The sequence below is a fragment of the Bison bison genome, unplaced genomic scaffold (genome assembly GCF_000754665.1).
Source record: "Bison bison bison isolate TAMUID 2011002044 unplaced genomic scaffold, Bison_UMD1.0 scf7180017864193, whole genome shotgun sequence".
In the NCBI taxonomy this organism is placed as follows: Eukaryota; Metazoa; Chordata; class Mammalia; order Artiodactyla; family Bovidae; genus Bison; species Bison bison.
Genome location: NW_011494765.1, coordinates 2,549,607 through 2,571,917, shown reverse-complemented (window position 1 = coordinate 2,571,917; position 22,311 = coordinate 2,549,607). Strand labels below are relative to the sequence as shown.

General features: G+C 43.1%; 2 protein-coding genes across 3 annotated transcripts in view; one reads left to right on the top strand and one right to left on the bottom strand.

Annotated features, from left to right (window-relative positions):
- RABEPK (Rab9 effector protein with kelch motifs) overlaps positions 1 to 4,828 on the bottom strand; it is a 23,863-nt gene extending 19,035 nt beyond the window's left edge. For both annotated transcript variants that reach the window (XM_010844057.1, XM_010844058.1), the window contains exons 1-3: positions 4,383 to 4,828; positions 3,148 to 3,206; positions 581 to 738 (exon numbers count right to left, since the gene is read on the bottom strand). In XM_010844057.1, the coding sequence (XP_010842359.1) occupies positions 581 to 738; positions 3,148 to 3,200 (211 nt within the window). In that variant the 5' untranslated portion in view covers positions 3,201 to 3,206; positions 4,383 to 4,828. The remainder of the gene's footprint in view (positions 1 to 580; positions 739 to 3,147; positions 3,207 to 4,382) is intronic.
- Positions 4,829 to 9,074: 4,246 nt separating this feature from the next.
- The window catches only part of PPP6C (protein phosphatase 6, catalytic subunit), a 45,437-nt gene continuing 32,200 nt past the window's right edge, over positions 9,075 to 22,311 (top strand). Inside the window, exon 1 of the mRNA XM_010844056.1 lies at positions 9,075 to 9,279. Coding sequence (XP_010842358.1) covers positions 9,205 to 9,279 — 75 coding nt within the window. The 5' untranslated portion in view covers positions 9,075 to 9,204. The remainder of the gene's footprint in view (positions 9,280 to 22,311) is intronic.

Sequence of the window (22,311 nt, the reverse complement as noted above, 5' to 3'; positions counted from 1 at the left end):
GCTGAAGAATTGATGCTTTTGAATTGTGGTGTTAGAGAAGACTCTTGAGAGTCCCTTGAACTTCAAGGAGATCAAACCAGTCAATCCTAAAGGAAATCAGTCCTGAATACTCATTGGAAGGACTGATGCTGAAGCTGAAGCTCAACTACTTTGGCTACCTGATGCAAAGAACTGACTCATTTGAAAAGACCCTGATGCTGGGAAAGATTGAAGATAGGAGGAGAAGGGGATGACAGAGAATGAGATGGTTGGATGGCATCACCAACTTGATAGACATGAGTTTGAGTAAGCTCCAGGAGCTCACACACAGCAATTTCCCACTGGTTACTTATTTTATATATGGTAAGGTACATGTTTGAACTAATAATCTTAGGAATGATCATGGCCAGCAGCACAAAGCCCTGCTCTCTAGCCAAAGGGCACTTGCTCTGTAGCTTCTGGTCTTTTTTTTTTTTAACCATGCCACATGGCAAGGTATCCTTGTTCCCCCACCAGGGATCAAATACATGTTCCCTACAGCGGAAACTTGGAGTCCCAACCACTGGACCGCCAGGGAAGTCCCCTCCACTGCTGGTCTTACCCAGATCTATGGTGTGCACATCTGAGAAGCTTCTGTTTGGATCTGCTCCCCCAACAATGAAGACCTTCCCTCTCTCGGCATCACCAACAGGGGGTAAATATGAGCAGCTGTGACCAACCCGTGCACAGGGGCTGTCTCCAACCAGGGTCAGGGTGTACCTGCCAAAGGGAGGATATATTCAGGAGGCCTGAGCAGAGAATAAATGCAGCAGTGTGTTCTTTGCACTCCTCATGGAACAGTCACCAGAGAGAAGGGTCTTATACACACAGACTTTTAAAATAATACCTAGCAAAGCAGCATTTTTCTGATTAACAACAGTACCGTCCCTTTGCACATAACCTTTGATTTTTTACTTCTGTCCCTACTTTCATCTCACATTAACCTCCTGAGGATGCCCTGGACTAGTTATTGTCCCCATGTGGTAGAGGCAGAAACTGATACACAGAAATGTTCAATGGTATGTCCTGGCACAAGATGGTACTTATGAGCACGGCTTGCCCATTCAGACAGACCTAGTTCAAGTCCTAGTTCTCATGCTTTCTCCAGGTATGCCCCTTTAGAAGTCACTTTAGTTTCCTCATTTGTAAAATGAAGACAGCAATAATTATACCTGTGAAGAATGAGATGCACTCTTGTTACACAGCAGGGAACGACTTAGTAAATGATAGCCGGAGCTTTATGTATAATCACGTGAGAACCAACAGCACCAAAGCTCCCACCACTAGCCAGTAATGCTTCCCTCTGCCAAGTAATATTCTCCATCCTTCATTGAATTTTAAGAGCTTTTCCAGATTACTCATAAAGCTTGACCTGATGGAAGCCAAAGCTAGCTCTTTGAAAAATCAAATACAGGATCCATTCATTCCATTCTGTAAAGTTATTCTGAATGCAGACACTTCAACCTTTCTGGTTGGAAAAGAAAATTCTGTAGCTGTTTTTCTGGCATTTGGGACTCTTGGCTCTTCCCTCCTTCTCGCACCTTTCTCCTGGCCTGGCTTCCCCACTCTTTCCTTTTGGTTCTCTATCCATCTGTCTGGCTGCACTTTCTGTTTCCTTCTCTGACTCCTTTCCCTCCAGCTTTCTTCCAAACCCCCATGGATTCTTTGTCTTAGTCTAGGTTTGCTTATCTGATCAATTCTATATGTACTGATGGCTTCAATTACCACCTATCTACATGTTCATCAGTGATTTCAAAGTCTGTTTCTTTTCCAGATCTCTCTTTTGATGTCCAGATTCACGTATCACATTACTGCCCGAATGACTGCTAACCATGTACCATGCCTACCGCTAACTTTGCTACAACCCTGGTTTCACTCAACTTGTACAAAACCCCTTTGAGGACAGTACCGTTATCATCAGAGTTTTACAGCTACGGACCTGAGGCTTAGAAAGGTTAAATAACTTATTCAAGGGCACACAGCCCTCCAGCTACATGGTGAATAAGACAAAAGAAGTCCCTGCTTCATAGCCCTGCCAGACTAGTTGGGAAGAAAAACACTAAACAGGTAATTTCACAAATAACCACTTCATTTCAACTGTGCTATAAAGGATAACTGGATATACAGTATGAGAACATATCACAGGGGGTCCCTCCTCTGTAAGGAGAGTTGGGTGGGGACAAGAGTGGTCACAGAAGACTTCCTAAAGGAGCCCCATTTTAACTGAGATCTGAAGTATGAGTAGAAGTTATTAATAGCTGGGTAAAGAAAGGGACAAAAGATGGGGGGAAAGGGTGATCCAGGTAGAAGGACCAGCCTGTTCAGTTCCTCAGTGGGAGAGTGCAAACCACGTTAAAGGAAGAGAAAGAGAACAAAGGGTGAGCAGGGGGTCGTAAAGTTGGAAAAGTAGGTAGGGACAGATTATGCAGGGCCCAGCGGGTCATTTTATGGACTCTGGTTTCTATCCTAAGACCAACACAGAGGAACAAAAGGCTTTTAATCCAGAGAATACCACGATCAGATTTTTGATGGGTAGAGGGCAAAAGTGAACACAGAGAAGGCAGATCAAAGGCTCTCCTCCAAGGTCCTGCAGAAGCACTGCCTCCTCTCTACAGCCCTCTATGAGCCCTGCTTCAGCACTGATCGCTTTTCATCACCATCACCACGTTAGTCTGCAGCCGCCCCCACACTGAGACTATTCATTCACCTTTGTACCTTCAGCATCTACACCGTAACTGCCCGTCAGGCCAGTGTTAGTTGTTGAATGAAGGGTGAGTTGAACAAGCACTCAAGAAACAGTGAAGCCAGTTTAATCTAATTCCCTGAAAACCTTAAAAAATGAGTCACAGCTAGGGGGAAGACACAGTGCTGGAGCTGAGGATGCCAGATGGCCAGTGTCTTACTCGTCTTGGTAAATGGATTCTAATAAAATCAACATCTGCTCTGTGATAATTATTGCCCCACTACCTTTCCTCCGAAGACCTTCTCAGACAGTTTGAGTCTAATTACCAGAAACTGCAGACAGTTTCATCTCTACTGTTTTTCATAGATGATCAAATATGTTAGTAAACTACTTATAAATGAAACAAAAACTCATGTGTTTCTCTGTCTGAATCCTTCCTTACAGACCATGTTTCTTTCCTGGGCTTGTCTCCAGGCTCCAAGACTGGCAGCTGCTTCATGATGTCCTATGCATAAGACAGAAAGGCACTCTTTAGACATTGACGATTATCTTCTACCTAACACACAGAGATTACTTCCCATTTTAAAAAATTTCCTGTTGATATACCCATTTCTAGGGCCAGAACTGAAGCACTACCAACCTTTTGATAAAAACTTACATTTGGAAGGCAACAATAACACAATTTTCTTAATCCAATTAGAGAATTTTTTTTGCTTGAAGTTTTCTGTGTCTATGGTTTTCATGGGTAAATGGCATATATCAAAATAATTTTGGAGGTCATAAGGTATTTATATTTATCAAAATATAAAACACTTTAAAAAGCTGAGAAATACCAAACTCTAGGATAACTCTTGGCCCCAGAATGACATTCAAAGCCTTCTGGTCTCAACCTTTTCAGGAGCTCAACTCTAAATTTCTTGCTATATTGAGCTGTTCTTACTATATTTGTTCCTTTGAAATGTCTTTCATAACTTGCATCTTAGGCTGCTTCCCTTACCTGAAATGTCCCTTCCCTTCTGGTCAACTAGCAAAGTCCTAGTTAACCTCCAAAGTCCAGTTCAACTGTCCCATCCTTAGTGAAACCTTCCTTTATTTGTTCCTTTCCTCTTACATTCTCAAGTTATTCTCCATCCGAAGGTATCCATTAAGCTATCGTAATTGCAGGATCACCCTTAATGTAATTATCTATTTAAAAGTCTCTAGACTAGATTCTAGACTAAATTCCAAGGGAGCTGGGCCTCTCCGATGCATTCAGAGAACCAACTAGTGCCCGGTATAGAGCAGAAGTGAGGGATGAGTGAATGATGAAAGAAAATAGATAACATTTCCGGGACGTGAATGGATAAATCCAACCTTCAGCCTAAGCCACTAACTGCTGTTCCCAAAGCCCAAAGCTCAGTGGCGTAAACTTCACCTGGCCCGGGACCTCCCGCAGCAGCCCCTGCCAGTCCCATCCCCCAGTCCCATCCCCGCGTGGCAGCGATAAGCGATAGGAGACAGGGTCAGGAGAGAACCGGCTGGTTCCTGTCCGTCAGTGTGGCTGGGCCGGAGCCTGAGGAGGTCTACCCGGCGTTTTCTACCCGGCCTAGCTCCATTCCCCTAAAAGATGCAGCCGCCCCCGCCCGGGATCGCCTCCAACCGGGGTCCCGGAGCACCCCGACTCAGCTCCAGACTGCATTACCTGCGACGGTTTAGGCCAGTCCTGGGCCGTGGCTCCGCCCCAGTGGGGGCGGGTCTTAGACCTTCGCTCCTCCTCCAGACCCCGGAAGAGCGCGGCGGCCAACCGCTCCCAGCCTGGAGGACTGGGTCCTCGGGGCGCGCCCTTGGAAGGGAGCGTAAGGGGTCCTGGTGTCCCAGGTGAAGACCTGTTTGTGTATTTCTCCAGAGCTGAACTGGCCAGGTCTTCCTGCGGGCCCTACCTCCCCGGCGGAGTAAATAAGGCAGGGCTACTTGGAAACGATTTCCAAGCGAAACGCCAGGGGTTGGGCATCTGTTTAGGTGACCCAAATCCCCATGGGCTATCTTAAAGGAGCTAGGATATTTTCATTTCCAGCGGTTGTTAGAAATGGTTTCTGAAAGGGAGAGTTGAGGGTGCTTTCCCGGGTGTAAATTTCTCTGCGCGATCTTTAGGCCAATTCAAGCTTTGGCGCTTTAAAAAGCTGACTCATTCCACAATTAGCATTTGTAACTCTGGCAGGCACTATGCTGAACCTGCAAGGAGATCAAACCAGTCAATCCTAAAGGAAATCAACCCTGAATATTTATTCATTGGAAGGACCGATGCTGAAGTTGAAGCTGGAATACTTGGGACACCTGATGCGAAGAACCAACTCATTGGAAAAGACCCTACTCATTGGAAAAGACCCTGATTCTGGGAAAGATTGAGGGCAGGAGGAGAAGGGGAGGACAGAGGATGAGATGGTTGGATGGCATCATTGACTCAATGGACATGAGTTTGAGCATGTTGGTGAGTTGGTGATGGACAGATAAGCCTGGCTTGCTGCAGTCCATGGGGTTGCAAATGAGCATCCGAACAACAACAATGCTGAACCAGGCAAACTTGCCCCCTGGCCTCTTGGAGTTTACAGTCTTAACTAGAGAGAGACGGAAGGAAGGAGGGAGGGAGATGAAACAGAAAAACCAATAACTAGGTACATTCATAAAAAGTGCAAGGAACAAAAAGTTCATCAAGAAGAGTATCTATTCTCATGGAAGTTACTCTTCTTTGGCCCCATTGTCACCGGTCTGTAAAATGGAGCTAATAAGATTTCTGTCACAAGGCTATGGTGAGGAATACACGAGCTAATGTATATAAAGTGCTTAGTGCCCAGTGACTGACACAGAGCTTGTTCAGTGTTTAGCCGCTGAGTCGTGTCTGACTCTGCCTCCCTGTAACTGCAGTATGCCAGGCCTCCCTGTCCTGCACCATCTCCCAGAGTTTGTTCAAACTCATGTCCATTGAGTCCACGATGCCATCCAACCATCTCATCCTCTGCTGCCCCCTTCTTCTCCTGTCCGTAATCTTTCTCAGTATCAGGGTCTTTTCCAATGAGTTGGCACTTTGCATCAGATGGCCAAAATATTGGAGCTTCAGCATCAGTCCTTCCAATGAATATTCAGGGTTGATTCCTTTAGAAATGACTGGTTTGATCTCCTTGCATTCAAGGGACTCTCAAGAGTCTTCTCCAGCACCACAATTCGAAAGTGTCTGTAAAATGTAATGCTATTCCTAGCTGTAAATGAACTCTAGACACCAGTCCTGAGTTAGAAGTGTTCATCTGCATTATTGTTGGTCTCTTTCATAACCACAGGTTGCCGGTGGTTTTCCAGAAACTGGAGAGCTGGTTCAACTGTGTCTATGTTCCTGAGAAACCCACAATCAGGAAGATTGAGTTATATCCTGGGAACTGGAAGAAAACAGCTAAGGAAGGAAACCACAGAAGCTCCTGTGGTACAGAGCTTCAAACTATGCTAGCAGAGTGGGAAGCGGACAGACGTACTTGGGGTCACATCCAGGCTCCAGTGCTAACCATCTGAACTTGGCATCTGGCAAGTTCATTATCCTCTCTGAGCTCTAGGTTCTTCATGTCTAAAATGGAAATAGTAAATTATCTACCTCAAAGAGGGAGTAGTTGAGAGTTAATAGTACAGGTGAAAGACCAGCTTGGTAAATCTTTTTGCTACTAGAATCTGTAACAGACATATTTATTTACTGGCCACACTTTGTGGCATGTGGGAGCTTAGTTCCCTGAGGGACTGAACCGATGCCGCCTGTAGTGGAAGCGTGGACTCTTAACCAGTGTATTGCTAGGGAAGTCCTTCCAGCAAAAATTTATTGACAAAATGGAATTTGCAGTCTGCAGCTCTCTCTACAGCTCATGTATCTATTCCAAACACCTGGAGTCTTTGTGAGTTCCCTTATTAATGGAGGAATTTCCATGACTGCCAAAGAGGAGTTTCCTTCTCTCCTTCAGGAAACAAAACTAAAGGCCAGGTTGGCCCTGCCATATGTCCATGTGCATGTAGATGGAGATTTCTGCTCATAGCTGCAAATTGCTCTGGTGTTCCTTGTGTCTTTGAGATAAATCTGTTTCAAGGTGCCATGCTGGAGTTGCACATAAACAAGAAAAATTGGAAGAGGTTTGTGGGCAAAATAGCAACCAGTTTTCTTTTTATTATTGGAGTATAACTGCTTTACAATGTTCTGTTAGTTTTTGCTGTACAACAAAGTGAATCAGCTATTAATATATGTATGCATATATCCCCTTTCTCTTGAGCCTCCCTCCCACCCTGATACAACCAGTTTTCATTGTGGGACCTGTGCTTTCAGACTAGAAATTACATTTCAGAAAGGTTGGAAATAACTTTTTTTTTTTTTTGGAGAGAACTTTTGAGATCTATTTGTAAACTGGAAGTTGAGGCCCAGAGAAGTTAAAATGACTAACCCACTGAAATGGCAGAACCAGGAGCCCAGATCTCCTGTTTTGTGCAAGGAAGACTAAGAACATATTCCAGTCAGCAAGCTCTGTACACTCTGTCGCAAACCACTCAGTGTGCCCGTCAACTCTTCTAAGAACTCATCCAACACTGAGACTGTCAAGAGTGAGTTTTTCTGAATGAGGTGAGTCTGCCAGGAGGGAGCTTCTAACTGCCAGACAATTTGGTAATGTGAGGACTGCCTCTTATTTTCACTGGAAGGGGATACCATCTGCCTTCATTACCTACCCGTTCACTGACTTATCAACAAGGGAAGCAATGAGGCTCATGGCACCTTCCTTTCAAGCATTTTATTGTTTTAAAGAATGTTCATATCCATCTCCCTGTTTTTCTCCCTTTCCAATTCTGAGAAGAAACCTTTTTTTTAATTTTAAAAAAATATTTATTTATTTGCCTGTGCAGAGTCTTAGTTGCAGTATGCGGGAACTAGTTCTTCGACCAGAGGACCAGAGATTGAACCTGGGTCCCCTGCCCTGGGAGTGTGACGTCTTAGCCACTGGACCACCAGGGAAGTCCCTGAGGAGAAATCTTGAATAGGATTAATTCCCAGCTACTGAGGTTCAAAGATAAAAAGTGAAATGTCAGTTTTTTCAAAGAGGACTGTAAAAAAAAAAGAAAAGTCAAACACCAATAACATCTTTTCCTCTTTTGGGATTTTTTTTTTTCTTCAAAAAATTCTGAGCCTATTATCTCTATACTCCCCACCCAAAGTCATGGTCATCTTTTTTTAAAATGTTTATTTATTTGGCTGTACCAGGTCTTAGTTGCAGCATGCAGGATCTTCTATCTTCGTCATGGCATGCAAGAGCTTTAGTTGCGGCATATGAATCTTAGGTTGTGGTGTGTGGAATCTGGTTCTCTAACCAGGGATGGAACCAGGGCCCCTGCATTAGGAGCACAGTCTTAGCCACTGGACCACCAAGGAAGTCTCCTGCTTAAAGTCTTATATGGTACCTCTTTAGAAAGACCTTTTCTGCTCAGCCAATATTCAGAGCTAACACCTTGCACTCACTGTACACAACATTGTTTTAAACCCTTTCTATATACCAACTCTATTAAACTTCAGTACAAGCCTAGAAGATAAGTATTCTTTTTTCCTCCACATATTGAGGGAGAAGGTAAGTATTCTTATTCGCTCCCTATGAAGCAAGCACTGTTATTATCTCCACATTGGACCTGAGAAAACTGGAGCACAGAAAGGATAGATAACTTTGCCAAAGTCACACAGGGAGTATTAGAACCTGGGTTTGAACTCTAGCCATTTGGTGCTAGAGTCTGCACACCTGATGTCCATATGTTGCCAACATAACGTAGGCCTCTTCTATTCCATTTTTCTTACTCGTGGCACCCCATTTTCCCCCTTTTTACTATGAATTATACTTTGCAATTAATTCTTGCTCATTTATTTTTGTTATTAGAATGTATTACCCATAGGGCAGGAATCTTACATGTTTCATTTATATCATAGGTGTGTGCCTGCTAAGTCACTTCAGTCGTGTATAACTCAGTGACCCTATGGAGTGGCCAGGCTTACCCGATTTTTAATTGAAGATATTCTGGCGAAGAGAATGCTTAAAAGCGTAGGAATGAGGAACCAGGGAATGGCTAACGTCACCTGCTTCGCCGTTTTGCATCGTTAAAGCCCCCCTGGGTCCCCGAAGAGGTGAAAGTCAAGACGAAGAGAAGGAAAGGAAAAGAGGACCAGCTAGCCACTACAGAAAACTACAAATCCCAGCACTCCCTGCGGCAGATAACTACGGGTCTCAGCGGGTTCCGAACCCCGGACCCAGGGGGCCTCTGGGGGGGCCTGCAGCCTGGGTTCAGCGGGAGAGGGCGTGGGGCGTGTCGAGGCAGTGGGGAAAATCGGGTCAAGCTTGACGCCGCTGCGCAGACGCCTCTCACGGGCCGGACGTGACGTAGGGAGGGTTCCGGCTTCGGCCTCCGCCGCTGCCGCCGCTAGTACCGCCGCGGATACCGCCGCCGCCTCGGGGCTTCTTACTTCTAAAATGGCGCCCCTGGACTTGGACAAGTACGTGGAGATAGCGCGGCTATGCAAATACCTACCGGAGAACGACTTGAAGGTAAGCCCGGCCGAGGCGGGAGCGCTGCTTTCGGGGCTCGCCCCTTCCGGCAGTGGGGCGGCCGCCGGCCCGCCCTTCCTCTCTCCGCGGGACCCCCCGGCGGCATCTCGTCCCATTAGGGTGGAGGGCCTAACGCGATGTGAGGAGACCGGGTCCGACTTGGTGTCACGCGGGGGGCGGGGGGAGCCCGAGACCTCCCGAATGCTGTCCCGGTCCTCTCGGCGGGGATCCCGAGGGATGTCGCGGCCTCTGCCCCCGGGTTTCCCCCTCAGCCCTCACGGCTTTGCTTGCAAGGCACCTCTTCTTTTACCCCGATTTCGGCTCTCGCGCCCCGGGGTCATCCACTCCGGGGGCGGTGACGGGAGCGCGGGGTGGCCGGCGTCTGACAGGAGATGTCGCCGGCTCCCGGAACGCAGCCCCAGTGTGTTCAGGGACCTGAGGAATGGGTATGGGAAGGGGCAGGTGGGGGACCGGACGGTCTGGTGGTGATGCGAGAACGTCAAGTCGTCTCTCTTTCCCGGGAGCTTCTCCCAGTTACTTTCTGAGAGTGTTGGTTTTCTCCTGATAATTCCAATATGAACCCGTTTTCGAGTACATCGTTGGGCTATAGTTTAAGTGGATAAAGTAGGGGGCTGTGAATAAATACAAATACTTTTCTGTCAAGTCCACCCTCCCCCGAAATCTCTTCTTAGCTCAAGATTGCATTTTCTGAGTTTTCCAAGGGAGGAGAGTTGTTCCTTGTACTGCTGAGTCCAAGTAACAGTAAACCTCTGTTTGAGTAAAGGAATGAGTATAAGAATAAAGGAATGTAAGTCTTTGGGCTACTGCTCTTTTTGACAAGTGTTTCTTTGCGTTTGTTAAAACCACTTCTTAAGCGACTAGCAGTTTTTAGCCGTTCCTGCTAGTGCCTGTTTTTTTGTTCATTTAAGTTGATTTGTTGTGTGCTAAGTGGATAAACTGTTGATAGTTTTGAGTTCATTTTATTCTTTAAGCTGTGAGTTTAAAGCAGTTTATCTTTGTGAGTTTTCTTCTCTTAAGGAAGATACTACTTTTTTTTTTCATCTTTTGGTACAGCAGAGTTGAACGTCTGTTAACAGTATGCAAAATGCTTGAGGCCACAGGAGCTGTTGTGAATATAACTTATTTGTACTTAGATGTTAATTATATGTGCTATTTGATAGGGATGTCATTCTTGTCCATTTCCCCCCTTTTTAGCAGGATAATTTAATTAAAACAGGGACAAAGCCAGTAATAATAAAAATTAACTTTTATGCTCTTTTTTTAAAAGTTAGTTTTATTTATTTGTTTGGCTGTGCCATGTCTTAGTTGCAGCATGTGGGGTCTTTAGTCGTGGCATACAAACTGCTAGTTGTGGCATGTGGATCTAGTTCCTTGACCAGGGATTGAACCCAGGCCTCCTGCATTGGGTGCCACTGGATTACTAGGGAAGTCCCTAACTTTCATGCTCTTATGACAGTAGTTTTGAAGCTTCTTTCCGCTGTATGACTTTTTAGGAAACAGGAATTTTCCTAAGAAGAAAAAAAAAAAGGAAAAACAAAGCAAAACATTGCAACCCAGTTCGTTAGAAAACTAACCAGTTGTCTTTTAGTAGCATTGTTGATTCCATTGGTGAAGTTGACTTTTGCATGTCCGTGAGATGAAGTGGCGTTTTCTGTTCTTTAGCAGTTTTAACCTTTATGTTTATAATGAGTAAGGTGTTGCTTATTATGAAACATATCTTGATCTTGGGTATTGAAATGATAGGAAAGATAGGTCAGCTGAATTTTCTTTAGACCTCTTAGTTTTATAAACATCAGATTTCCTTCCCAGCCTAAAATAATGTATTTGTTAAACCATTTCATTTCCCTTTGAAGCACAATGGGACTGTACTTAGCGTGTATCTGTTTCCTAGTAAATTCCTCCCCACAATACTAGAAAAAAAAAGAATTCTAAATTTTTCTATGTAAGTAGAGGCTTTTCTTCTTTGTCTTGAAAATATTTTTATCAGATTAATTTTCTTGTGCTGCATCTCTGGTGTATTTAAAGAAATTTAATTCTGTTTCTCCCTCTTGGCATGAAGTGCAAACTAAAATTAGGTGGGCCAAGAAAGTATTCCAGGAGCATTTCTTCTGAAGCTTTAAAGCCAAAATAAAATATTCTATCAAAGGAAGAAAAGAAATCATTGGGGCCACTTAATGATCATTATGGAAAAGTTTTGTTCTGGTAGGAAAATAGAAATTTACCTGTGTTTTGAATTGACTGGAAGTTGGAGATACTAAATAAAATAATAAATGCATAGGATGTTCTAGATCTAATCATGATCTCTCCGTATCTACCTTGGAAGTGGTCAGATCACTAGTCCTGGATCAAAAGTACATAACTGTTTTAAGAAATAAGGATGATACGTGAAAGTGTGTGGACCACAGGGTAAGCTTTCTTAAAAAAAGAGTTCATGTGATTCTCACCCACTATAAAGATTTCAGAGAGGATCATAGAAGACACAGATTTCATATCTGGCCAAGTGGAAGAAGGAATGATAACAGACAGGCTTACCGAATACTTACACTTAAATATTTTGGCATGAGAAAGGATCTGTAAAGTGGAGATTGTCTGATCTCTCTGACAGTTCTTAAAAGTGCCATGTAAGTAAAGAAATGGCACACCCAGTTGACATTCAGTTCTTTCTTTTTTTACTGAAGATCTGAAGACGATTTCTGTAGTTGGGGTTGGGAGAATCCTAGTGTCTGCGTCAGACTTACAACGCAGAAATAGAAACCGTGTCTATGGATTAATAATTTAATGCAATCTTTTTTGGAGCTCACTTTTATGTTTACTCTGAGCCATCTGTTTTTCATGTAAGACCACCTGCTCTGCAAAGGTGTACCTCTGTTTGAAATGCCTCCATAAAGCCTCAGAGAATCCTCCCTTGCTTTTTTCTGAGATTTGATGGAGAACCTTTTGCACCTCCTTGTGTTGGCCTCTGTCTAATTTAATAGATTCTCATATGTGGTAGTCATGATCCTTCAAGGCCTGAAGCCTGTTAGTCTTGCCACTCACCTTATTGCCTGTCTTATTGATCATTCTGTTTACCTGAGTTATTTGGTTTTGCATATTATCTTTTCAGGTATTGCAAGGAAAACTGAACGCAGTACAGCAGTTAGGGATAGACCATGGCTTTGTATAAGGCTAAAATAGTGTTTTCAAGACCTTTTCTGATAATGCTTGGCATTTTGTCTTGTCTTTTTGGCCATAGAATCACATTCTCTCAGATCTTCTGAAAATAGTCTGTAGTAGTGCTGTCTAATAGAAAGAAAATGCTCATAAATGTGAGTGTCAAATTATATTTACATTTTTATTATTTTATTTTATTTTTTTACTTTTATTTTTAAACTTTACATAATTGTATTAGTTTTGCCAAATTTATTTACATTTTTAAAAGTAAAAACATACAGGTGAAATCCATTTTTAGTAGTATTTTATTTAATGCAATTTCAACATGTAATTAATATAAAATAACTAGTGTAATATCTTGTCTTTTTTGTATTAAATCTATGAAATGTGATGTACATTTTACATTTATGTTAGTAACACATCCCAATTTGGATCAGCCACACTTTAGGTGCTCAGTAGCTACATGTGGCAGTAGGTTTCCTATGGGACAGTGCACGCTGCTAATGACTCCCCAGCCCCTTTTCTAGAATTTCAGAACTGAGAATCAGTGTTTACCTAGTTCTGTATCCTCACTTCGCTGACGAGAAACTGAGCTTCGTAGAGTTCATGATCTGCCTGAGGCTGTCCAACTAATAAGGAATTAAGTTTGAAAGCCTCTTTGTGCAGAGCTCTTTCTGATATAGTTAATAACCTTTTTAGGGTGGCAAGTAGCATATTTTTCTAAATACTGTATGTCTTCCACTTCATCACCTTCTTTTACTTTCCATTCTGAGCACATTGGAGTACTCTCTTCTGACTATGTGCCTCGTACTTCCCTGCATCTTTGCGTCTGCTGAGTCTCTTTCTTTCACCTACTTACTTAATACTTACATGGCAGAGATGTTAAATTATTTAATATTGTGTAAGTTGGGTATTAACATTTGCCCCATTTTACAGACAGGTAACTCAAACAACAGACAAATTAAGTAACTTTTCAAGTCATATAGCTAGTAATAAGTAAGTGGAGAAGCTGGGATGCAAACCTAGGGAGTCTGGCACTAGGGTTCACATCCATAACTACCACTTATGCTTCCTTTATACAACACCCTTTATGCCCCTTTGTTTTATTTTGAAAAATATTCATTGTTTTGGTCTCATCACGTGGCTTGTGGCATCTTAGTTCCCTCACCGGAGGCTGAACCAGGTCCACAGCATGAGAGAGCCGAGTCCCAGCCGCTAGACTGCCAGGGAGTTCCCCTCCATGCCCCTTTTTAGCTCTAGCTCACATGTCACTTTCTCCATGCAGGGCTCTTGGATTCCGCAGTCAGAATGATTAGTAATGGTTAGAATTTACACAGCTACTTAATTTTCAGAGCACCGTTCTGTCCATTCTACCACTGTGATAGAACAGATATCAGAGCCAGGACTTGATAAGGTTTACGTGATTTTTGCCCTAGTGAGTCAGCAGAGTACATATCTGAATTTATTTGCTATTAAAAATTTCCATTCTCGAATTTCCTGGCTCAGTGCTTTCACTGCCACGGTCTGGGTTCAGTCCCTGGTTGGAGAACTAAGATCCTGCAAGACACTTGAGATCCTGCAAGACACTTGGCAAGGCCAGAAAAAAGAAATTCCATTCTTTTTCTATACTGACCTTTGCCCCATAGCACTTTCTGTTCCATTTTACTACCATTTATGTGGTTCTTTCTTGTATGATGGTAAGTATACCTGTCTTCACCATTAGATTACCAGCTTTATGAAGGGCCAGGATCCTATCTTGTTTATTTTGGTATTCTCTACAGTCTTAAACACTACCTTGTATGTACTGCTTTACAACAAACATTTCTTTAAATGTCCCCTTGTGTCAAATAATATTCTCTGTGGATTCTTGAGAGAGAATTTGGTACTTCTCAATGTCTTTGAGGGGCTTTCAGTATAGTAAAGGAGGTAGAAGGGTAAACAAGTGATCATTGCAGCGTGTGGTAGTGCTAAAATAGAGAGCTGTTCATCATATCAGAGAACATAGACGAAGCAGCATCTAACTCTCAAGCACAGATAGTTTCACAAAAGGAGGAGCAATGAGAGAATGAGCCGAGTTTTTTCAGGTAGACAAAACAGGAAGGAAAGAACATGAAGCAGAAGAAATACCGTGTACAGTGGTATAGCTTAATCCCCAAGAACACAACTCGAAGTAGTTTGGTATGGCTGGAGGCGGTGCAGCGAAGACAGGCAGAGGCCACATCTTGGAAGACTAGGCTGATACACGTGGATTTTTATCTTTTAGATGGATAAACACTTCCAAAAGTTTTTTTTTTTTTTTTTAATATTTGTTTACTTATTTGGCTCTGCTGTGTCTTCGTTGTAGCATATGGGATCTAGTTCCCTGACCAGTGATTGAACCCGGGTCCCCCGCATTGGGAGTGCAAAGTCCTAGCCACTGGGCCACCAGGGAAGTCCCTTGAAATGTTTTTATATTTTAGGGAAAAACAAATAATCATACTATGACTATGTGCTGTCTTTTAAAAGATGGCTAACTAAAAAAGTAAGTTGAAAGAAAACCGTTTGAAGGATACACTATTGTATACAGTAGGAATGTGACAAAATCAGAGATGATATCTGAATGGAATTTGGGAAACACTGCATAGACAGACAACTTAGAGGAGTGTCCTCGAAAGGTTTTTGAAGGAGACAGTGACAGGTTTTAGAAATATTCTGGCAGCATTGTGGACTTTGGACTGGAATGAGAGAAAAATGTCATCGAAGCAGTAGACCAGGTGACACGAGAGCTTTAGAAGTAAGCCAGTGTCAAGTGGTTGTGGTGTTTAAAAGGACATGAAGAAGGTATAATAGGACCTGTTGACAGAGTATATATCTGGGTTATGAGAGAGGAGTTCAGGGTAATCTCTTAGTTCCTGGCATGGATTACTTAGTAAATACAATACCTGGATTAAGGAATACAAGGGAATTTGGTTTGGGTCATACTGAACTGGAGATGCTGCCAAGCCAAGACACTGAGTTAGAAATGTTGAGAAGACTGTTGGATCAGTTATGTAGTAGCCATTCATTGATTGCCAAATGTGCTGCAGACATTATTCTAATGTATTAAACTCACGAGAAAGGTCTAGATCAATTGTTCCTAATTGGAGGTGATAGTGCCCCCCGCAAGAGGATATTTGGCAATGTCTGAAGACATTTTTAGATTTTCACAGCTGGGGTTGCTGTGGCTATCTAGTGGATGTAGGGGCCAGATGTTGCTCAGTCAGTCACTCAGTCATGTCCGACTCTTTGCAACCCCATGGGACTGCAGCACGCCAGGCTTTCCTGTCCATCACCCACTCCCTGGAGCTTGCTCAAACTCATGTCCATTGAGTCGGTGATGCCATCCAACCATCTCATCTTCTGTCGTCCCCTTCTCCTCCTGCACTCAGTCTTTCCCAGCATCAGGGTCTTTTCCAGTGAGTCAGTTCTTCACATCAGGTGGCCAGAGTATTGGAGGTTCAGCTTCAGTATCAGCCCTTCCAATGAATATTCAGGATTGATTTCCTTGAGGATTGACTGGTTTGATCTCCTTGCTGTCTAAGGGACTCAAGTGTCTTCTCTAACACCATGGTTCAAAAGCATCAATTCTTCTGCGATCAGCTTTCTTTATAGTCCACCTCTCACATCCATACGTGACTACTGGGAAAATCATAGTTTTGACTAGATGTATCTTTGTCTAGGCAAGGCTATGGTTTTTCCTGGGGTCATGTATGGATGTGAGAGTTGGACTGTGAAGAAGGCTGAGTGCCGAAGAATTGATGCTTTTGAACTGTGGTGTTGGAGAAGACTCTTCACAGTCGCTTGGACTGCAAGGAGATCCAACCAGTCCATTCTGAAGGAGATCAGTCCTGGGATTTCTTTGGAAGGAATGATGCTAAAGCTGAAACTCCAGTACTTTGGCCACTTCATGCAAAGAGTTGACTCATTGGAAAAGACTCTGATGCTGGGAGGGATTGGGGGCAGGAGGAGAAGGGGACGACAGAGGATGAGATGGCTGGATGGCATCACTGACTCGATGGACGTGAGTCTCAGTGAACTCCAGGAGTTGGTGATGGACAAGGAGGCCTGGTGTGCTGCGATTCATGGGGTCGCGAAGAGTCGGACACGACTGAGTGACTGATCTGATCTGATCTTTGTCGGCAGAGTAGTGTCTCTGCTTTTTAATATGCTGTCTAGGTTGGTCATAGCTTTTCTTCCAAGGAGCAAGCGTTTTTTAACTTCATGGCTGCAGTCACTATCTGCAGTGATTTTAGAGCCCAAGAAAAAGTCTGTCACTGTTTCCATTGTTTCCCCATCTATTTGCCATGAAGTTATGGGACTGGATGGCATGATCTTTGTTTTTTGAATGTTGAGTTTTAAGCCAACTTTTTCACTCTCCTCTTGCACTTTCATCAAGAGGCTCTTCAATTCCTCTTCACTCTCTGTCATAAGGGTGGTGTCATCTGCATATCTGAGGTTATTGATATTTCTCCCGCAGTCTTGATTCTAGCATGTACTTCATTCAGCCTGGCATTTTACATGATGTATTCTGCACATAAGTTGAATAAGCAGTGACAGTATACAGCCTTGATGTACTCCTTTCCCAATTTGGAACCAGTCTGTTGTTCCATGTCCAGTTCTAACTGTTGCTTCTTGACCTGCATACAGATTTCTCAGGAGGCAGGTAAGGTGGTCTGGTATTCCCATCTCTTTAATTTTCCACAGTTTGTTGTGATCTACACAGTCAAAGACTTTAGCATCGTCAATGAAGCGGAAGTAGATGTTTTTCTGGAATTCTCTTGCTCTTTTGATGATCCAACGGATGTTGGCAATTTGATCGTTAGTTCCTTTGCCTTTTCTAAATCCAGCTTGAAAATCTGGAAGTTCTTGGTTCATGTCCTGTTGAAGCATAGCTTGGAGAATTTTGAGCATTACTTTGCTAGCATGTGAAATGAGTGCAGTTGTGCGGTAGTTTGAGCATTCTTTGCATTGCCTTTCTTTGGGATTGGAATGAAAACTGACCTTTTCCAGTCCTGTGGCCACTGCTGAGTTTTCCAAATTTGCTGGTGTACTAAGTACAGCACTTTCACAGCGTCATCTTTTAGGATTTGAAACAACTCAACTGGAATTCCATCATCTCTACTAGTTTTGTTCGTAGTGATGCTTCCTAAGGCCCTCTTGACTTCGCATTCCAGGATGTCTGGCTCTAGGTGAGTGATCACACCATCATGGTTATCTGGGTCATTAAGATCATTTTTATATAGTTTTTCTGTGTATTCCTGCCACCTCTTCTTAATATCTTCTGCTTCTGGTAGCTCCATATCGTTTCTGTCCTTTATTGTGCCCGTCTTTGCATGAAATGTTCCATTGGTATCTAATTTTCTTGAAGAGATCTGTAGTCTTTCCCATTCTATTGTTTTCCTCTGTTCTTTGCATTGATGACTGAAGAAGGCTTGCTTTCTTTTTTTTTTTTTTTTGAGGGAGGCTTTCTTATCTTGCTATCCTTGCTATTCTTTGGAACTCTGCATTCAGATGGGTGTATCTTTCCTTTTCTCCTTTGCCTTTTGCTTCTCTTCTTTTCTCAGCTATTTGTAAGGCCTCGTCAAACAACCATTTTACCTTTTTGCATTTCTTTTTCTTGGGGATGGTTTTGATCACAGCCTCCTGTACAAAGTCATGAACCTTTGTCCATAGTTCTTCAGGCAGTCTATCAGCTTTAATTCCTTGAATCTATTTGTCACTTCCACTCTATATTTATAAGGGGTTTGATTTAACCCCTTTCTTCAATTTAAGTCTGAATTTGGCAATAAGGAGTTCATGATCAGAGCCACAGTCAAGTCCCGGTCTTGTTTTTGCTGACTGTATAGTGCTTCTCCATCTTTGGTTGTAAAGAATATAATCAGTCTGATTTTGGTATTGACCATCTGGTGATGTCCTTGTGTAGAGTAGTCTCTTGTGTTGTTGGAAGAGGGTGTGACCAGTGCTTTCTCTTGGCAAAACTCTGTTAGCCTTTGCCCTGCTTCATTTTATAGTCAAAGGATAAACTTGCCTGGTACTCCCAGTGTCTGTTGACTTCCTACTTTTACATTCTAATCCCCTATAATGAAGAGCGCATCGTTTTTTGGTGTTAGTTCTAGAAGGTCTTGTAGGTCTTCATAGAACCAGTCAGCTTCAGCTTTTGGCATTATTAGTTGGGGCATAGACTTGGATTACTGTGATATTGAATGATTTGCCTTGGAAACGAACAGAGAACATTCTGTCATTTTTGAGATTGCACCCAAGCTCTTCATTTTAACTCTTACTGACTGTGAGGGCTACTGCATTTCTTCTAAGGGATTCTTGCCCACAGTAGTATATATAATGGTCATTTGAATTAAATTCACCCATTCTGGTCCATTTTAGTTCACTGATTCCTAAAATGTTGATGTTCATTCTTGCTATCTTCTGTTTGACCACTTCCAATTTACCTTGATTCATGGACCTAACATTCCAGGTTCCTGTGCAGTGTTGTTCTTTACAGCATCGGACTTTATTTCCATCACACGTCACATACACATATGGGTGGTGTTTTCGCTTTGGCTCCATCCCTTCAATCTTTCTGGAGTTACTTCTCCACTCTTCTCCAGTAATATATTTGGCATCTACTCATTGGGGGAGTTCATCTTCCAGTGTCATATCTTTTTGCCTTCTCATACTGTTTATGGGGTTCTCAAGGCAAGAATACCAAAGTGGTTTGCCATTCCCTTTTCCAGTGGGCCACATTTTGTCAGAACTCTCCAGCATGGCCCGTCTGTCCTGGGTGGCCCTACGCAGCATGGCAGGACAGCAGACCCCTACGACAAAGAATTACCAGGAGTGCCATGGTTGAGAAACTCCGGTTTTTACTCAAGATACAGATATTTCCTTATGGATTGTAAGAGTGTGGATGTCATTATCATCTTGGATTTCCACTCTTCATTCCCAGTGATTTGTATTCTAGTAGAGACTCTATTCAAAGGCTGTGTAAAATATAATCTTAGATTTTTGTTTCTTAAGAAATTTTATAAATCCCAGGATGTGAAAGTAAATAAAGGAAATAGTATGTTTTATGTAACAAGATCAGCTAAACAAAGAATTACAAAAATTTAAAACCTACGGTATTTGAGGGAACAGGGGGACAAGCAGAGGGTGGAATGGATCTGTAAACAGGTATCTGGAGGAAAAGGTAAAGGAGGGAGAAAAGCTCTGCTAAGAATGGGCCCATGAACCTGTACTTACTACTATTATTAATTTTGGGCCATACCTCACATTATAGGAAACTTTGCTGAGCAGGGATGGAACGTGTGCCCCCTGCAGTGCAAGTGCAGAATCCCAACCACTGGACTTCAGGGAAGTCCCAACCTCTGCTTTTTCAGGGATTAGGAATTAATTAGTCACTGTGGGGAGAAATGGATAGTTTGCCCTAAATTTGGGATAAGATTAAGAATCTTGCCTCAGTGACTATTTGGGGCAGTAAAAGAGAAACCAGGCTTGCTACAAACCAGGCAGCAAAACAAATCTGTGAGGGACTGTGGAGGAGCTTCTCCCGTGGCAGGGCTGGGCTCTGTGAGGCCACTGTGTGCGTCGTTTACTGACATACACAAAACTTGTACTGAGATTTCACAGACTACTTATTTTTATGTGTGCTTGACATGAATTTATAAGCTGCTGCTGAACTGGAGAGATGAGAGGCATGGCTTTGGCTTAGAGGCTTAGTGCTCTAAATCCTCGGTTGGGACTGCAGAAGTGGCAGTTACAGGAGACAGCTGTTCCTGTACTCAAGTTCGTGTGCCTGGCCCCGGGTTGGAGATGCTGCCTAAGTGGTTCACATGGTTCCCTGGACACGCACGACTTTTGAGATTGGCAGGGTTTCACAGTGATGCTCTTTAGCTTATGGTCTGCTGTTATTCTCAGATCAGCGCTGGGAGGTATGGGCCGGTCACCAGGGGTGACTTGCAGTTCAGGAGCCACTATGGGTCAGGAGAGCCGTCATATTTGGGTGCAGATTCTGGCACATTCATAATGGGAGCTGTGGAGTCCCTCATGAATCTGTGCTGTGATTAGTTTCAGAATGTTAAATGAGAACTCACTTTGTTCTAAAAAAGATACAGAGTGCTTTACAAAGAAGCATTCAATATAGCAAGAGAAGTTATTTTTAGAATAAGTAAGAAAAATGAGACAGAGAAAATAAAGATAGGAACTAGGGGCCAGTTGTAAAAGTAAGAAAAGTACGTGTAAAATAAAAGCTGTGATGATCAAGTTACTTCTTTGAGATTCAGAAAGATGGAAACTGATCAATTAAAAAAATTTACAGAGTCTGTAAGATGATAAAAAATCATCTCAGGGAAATCACGTCTATTCCTGATAGAAGAAGCACAGGGACATTCCTCCGCCAGTCCTCCTTGAAGGCAGCTGTTTAATCACAACATCCTATGCACCTTGTTTATAGTCCCCACAATGACAACCTCAGTAGGGGACTGTTTCCTAGTCCTTTACTGCATACAGGCTGATGGCATGACATTAAAGTACAATTTGGGAAAAAAGCAATTGAGGAAGGAAGCAGTGTAAGGCAGGGTGAGGACAGGCCTCTCTAGAGGACAGTCTGGCTTAATTCACCAAGTTGATAAGTAGGCTTGTTTGTTTGGGTAACATCTTAATATCTGCCCTTAAAGGGATGTATGGGTTCCCAGGTGGCTTAGTGGTGTAGAACCTGCCTGCCAAGGCAGGAGACATGGGTTCGATCCCTAAGTCAGGAAGATCCCTTGGAGAAGGAAATGGCAAGTTGCTCCAGTATTCTTTTCTGGGGAATCCCATGGACAGAGGAACCTGGCAGGCTACAGTCCATGGGGTTGTGAAGAGTGGGACAACAACAACAAACGCTGTATTACGTGCGGGCTTTGACCTTCACTGTTGAAAGTTAGGCCTGTTCTTAAAAGATGTGAAACCTGAAAGAGAGACTCGGTGGGACAAGTGCCTGAGAACGTCCTGGCAACAAACAGAAAACTCTGCCCACTCTTGTACAAATTACAGCAAAACAGTTCTGCAGGTACCTTGGTGGAGTTCCCTTTGAGGAGGCTTGGTGAGTGTACCTGGAAAAAATCGCAAATACTGAGTAAGGCATTAGATCTAAGAAAGGTGGGTGAGTTCCTGAGATGTTTTCTTTTAAAAATTATATAGTTTCAGTATAAAACTCTTAGAGGAAAACATAGGCAGAACACTCAGTGACCTAAATCAAAGTAAGATCCTCTATGACCCACCTCCTAGAGTAATGAAAATAAAAACAAAAGTAAACAAGTGCGACCTGATTAAACTTAAAAGCTTTTGCATAGCAAAGGAAACTATAAGCAAAGTGAAAAGACAACCCTTAGAATGGGAGAAACTAACAGCAAGTGAAACAACTGACAAAGGATTAATTTCTAAAATATACAGGCAGCTCATACAACTCAATACCAGAAAAACAAACAACCCAGTCAAAAAGTCAAAGAAGACCTAAACAGACATTTCTCCAAAGAAGACATACAGATGATTAACAAACACATAAAAAGATGTTCAACATCGTTCATTATTCAGATCAGATCAGATCAAATCAGTCGCTCAGTCATGTCCGACTCTTTGCAACCCCATGAATCGCAGCACGCCAGGCCTCCCTGTCCATCACCAACTCCCGGAGTTCACTGAGACTCAGGTCCATCTAGTCAGTGATGCCATCCAGCCATCTCATCCTCTGTCGTCCCCTTCTCCTCCTGCCCCCAGTCCCTCCCAGCATCAGAGTCTTTTCCAATGAGGCAACTCTTCGCATGAGGTGGCCAAAGTACTGGAGTTTCAGCTTCAGCATCATTCCTTCCA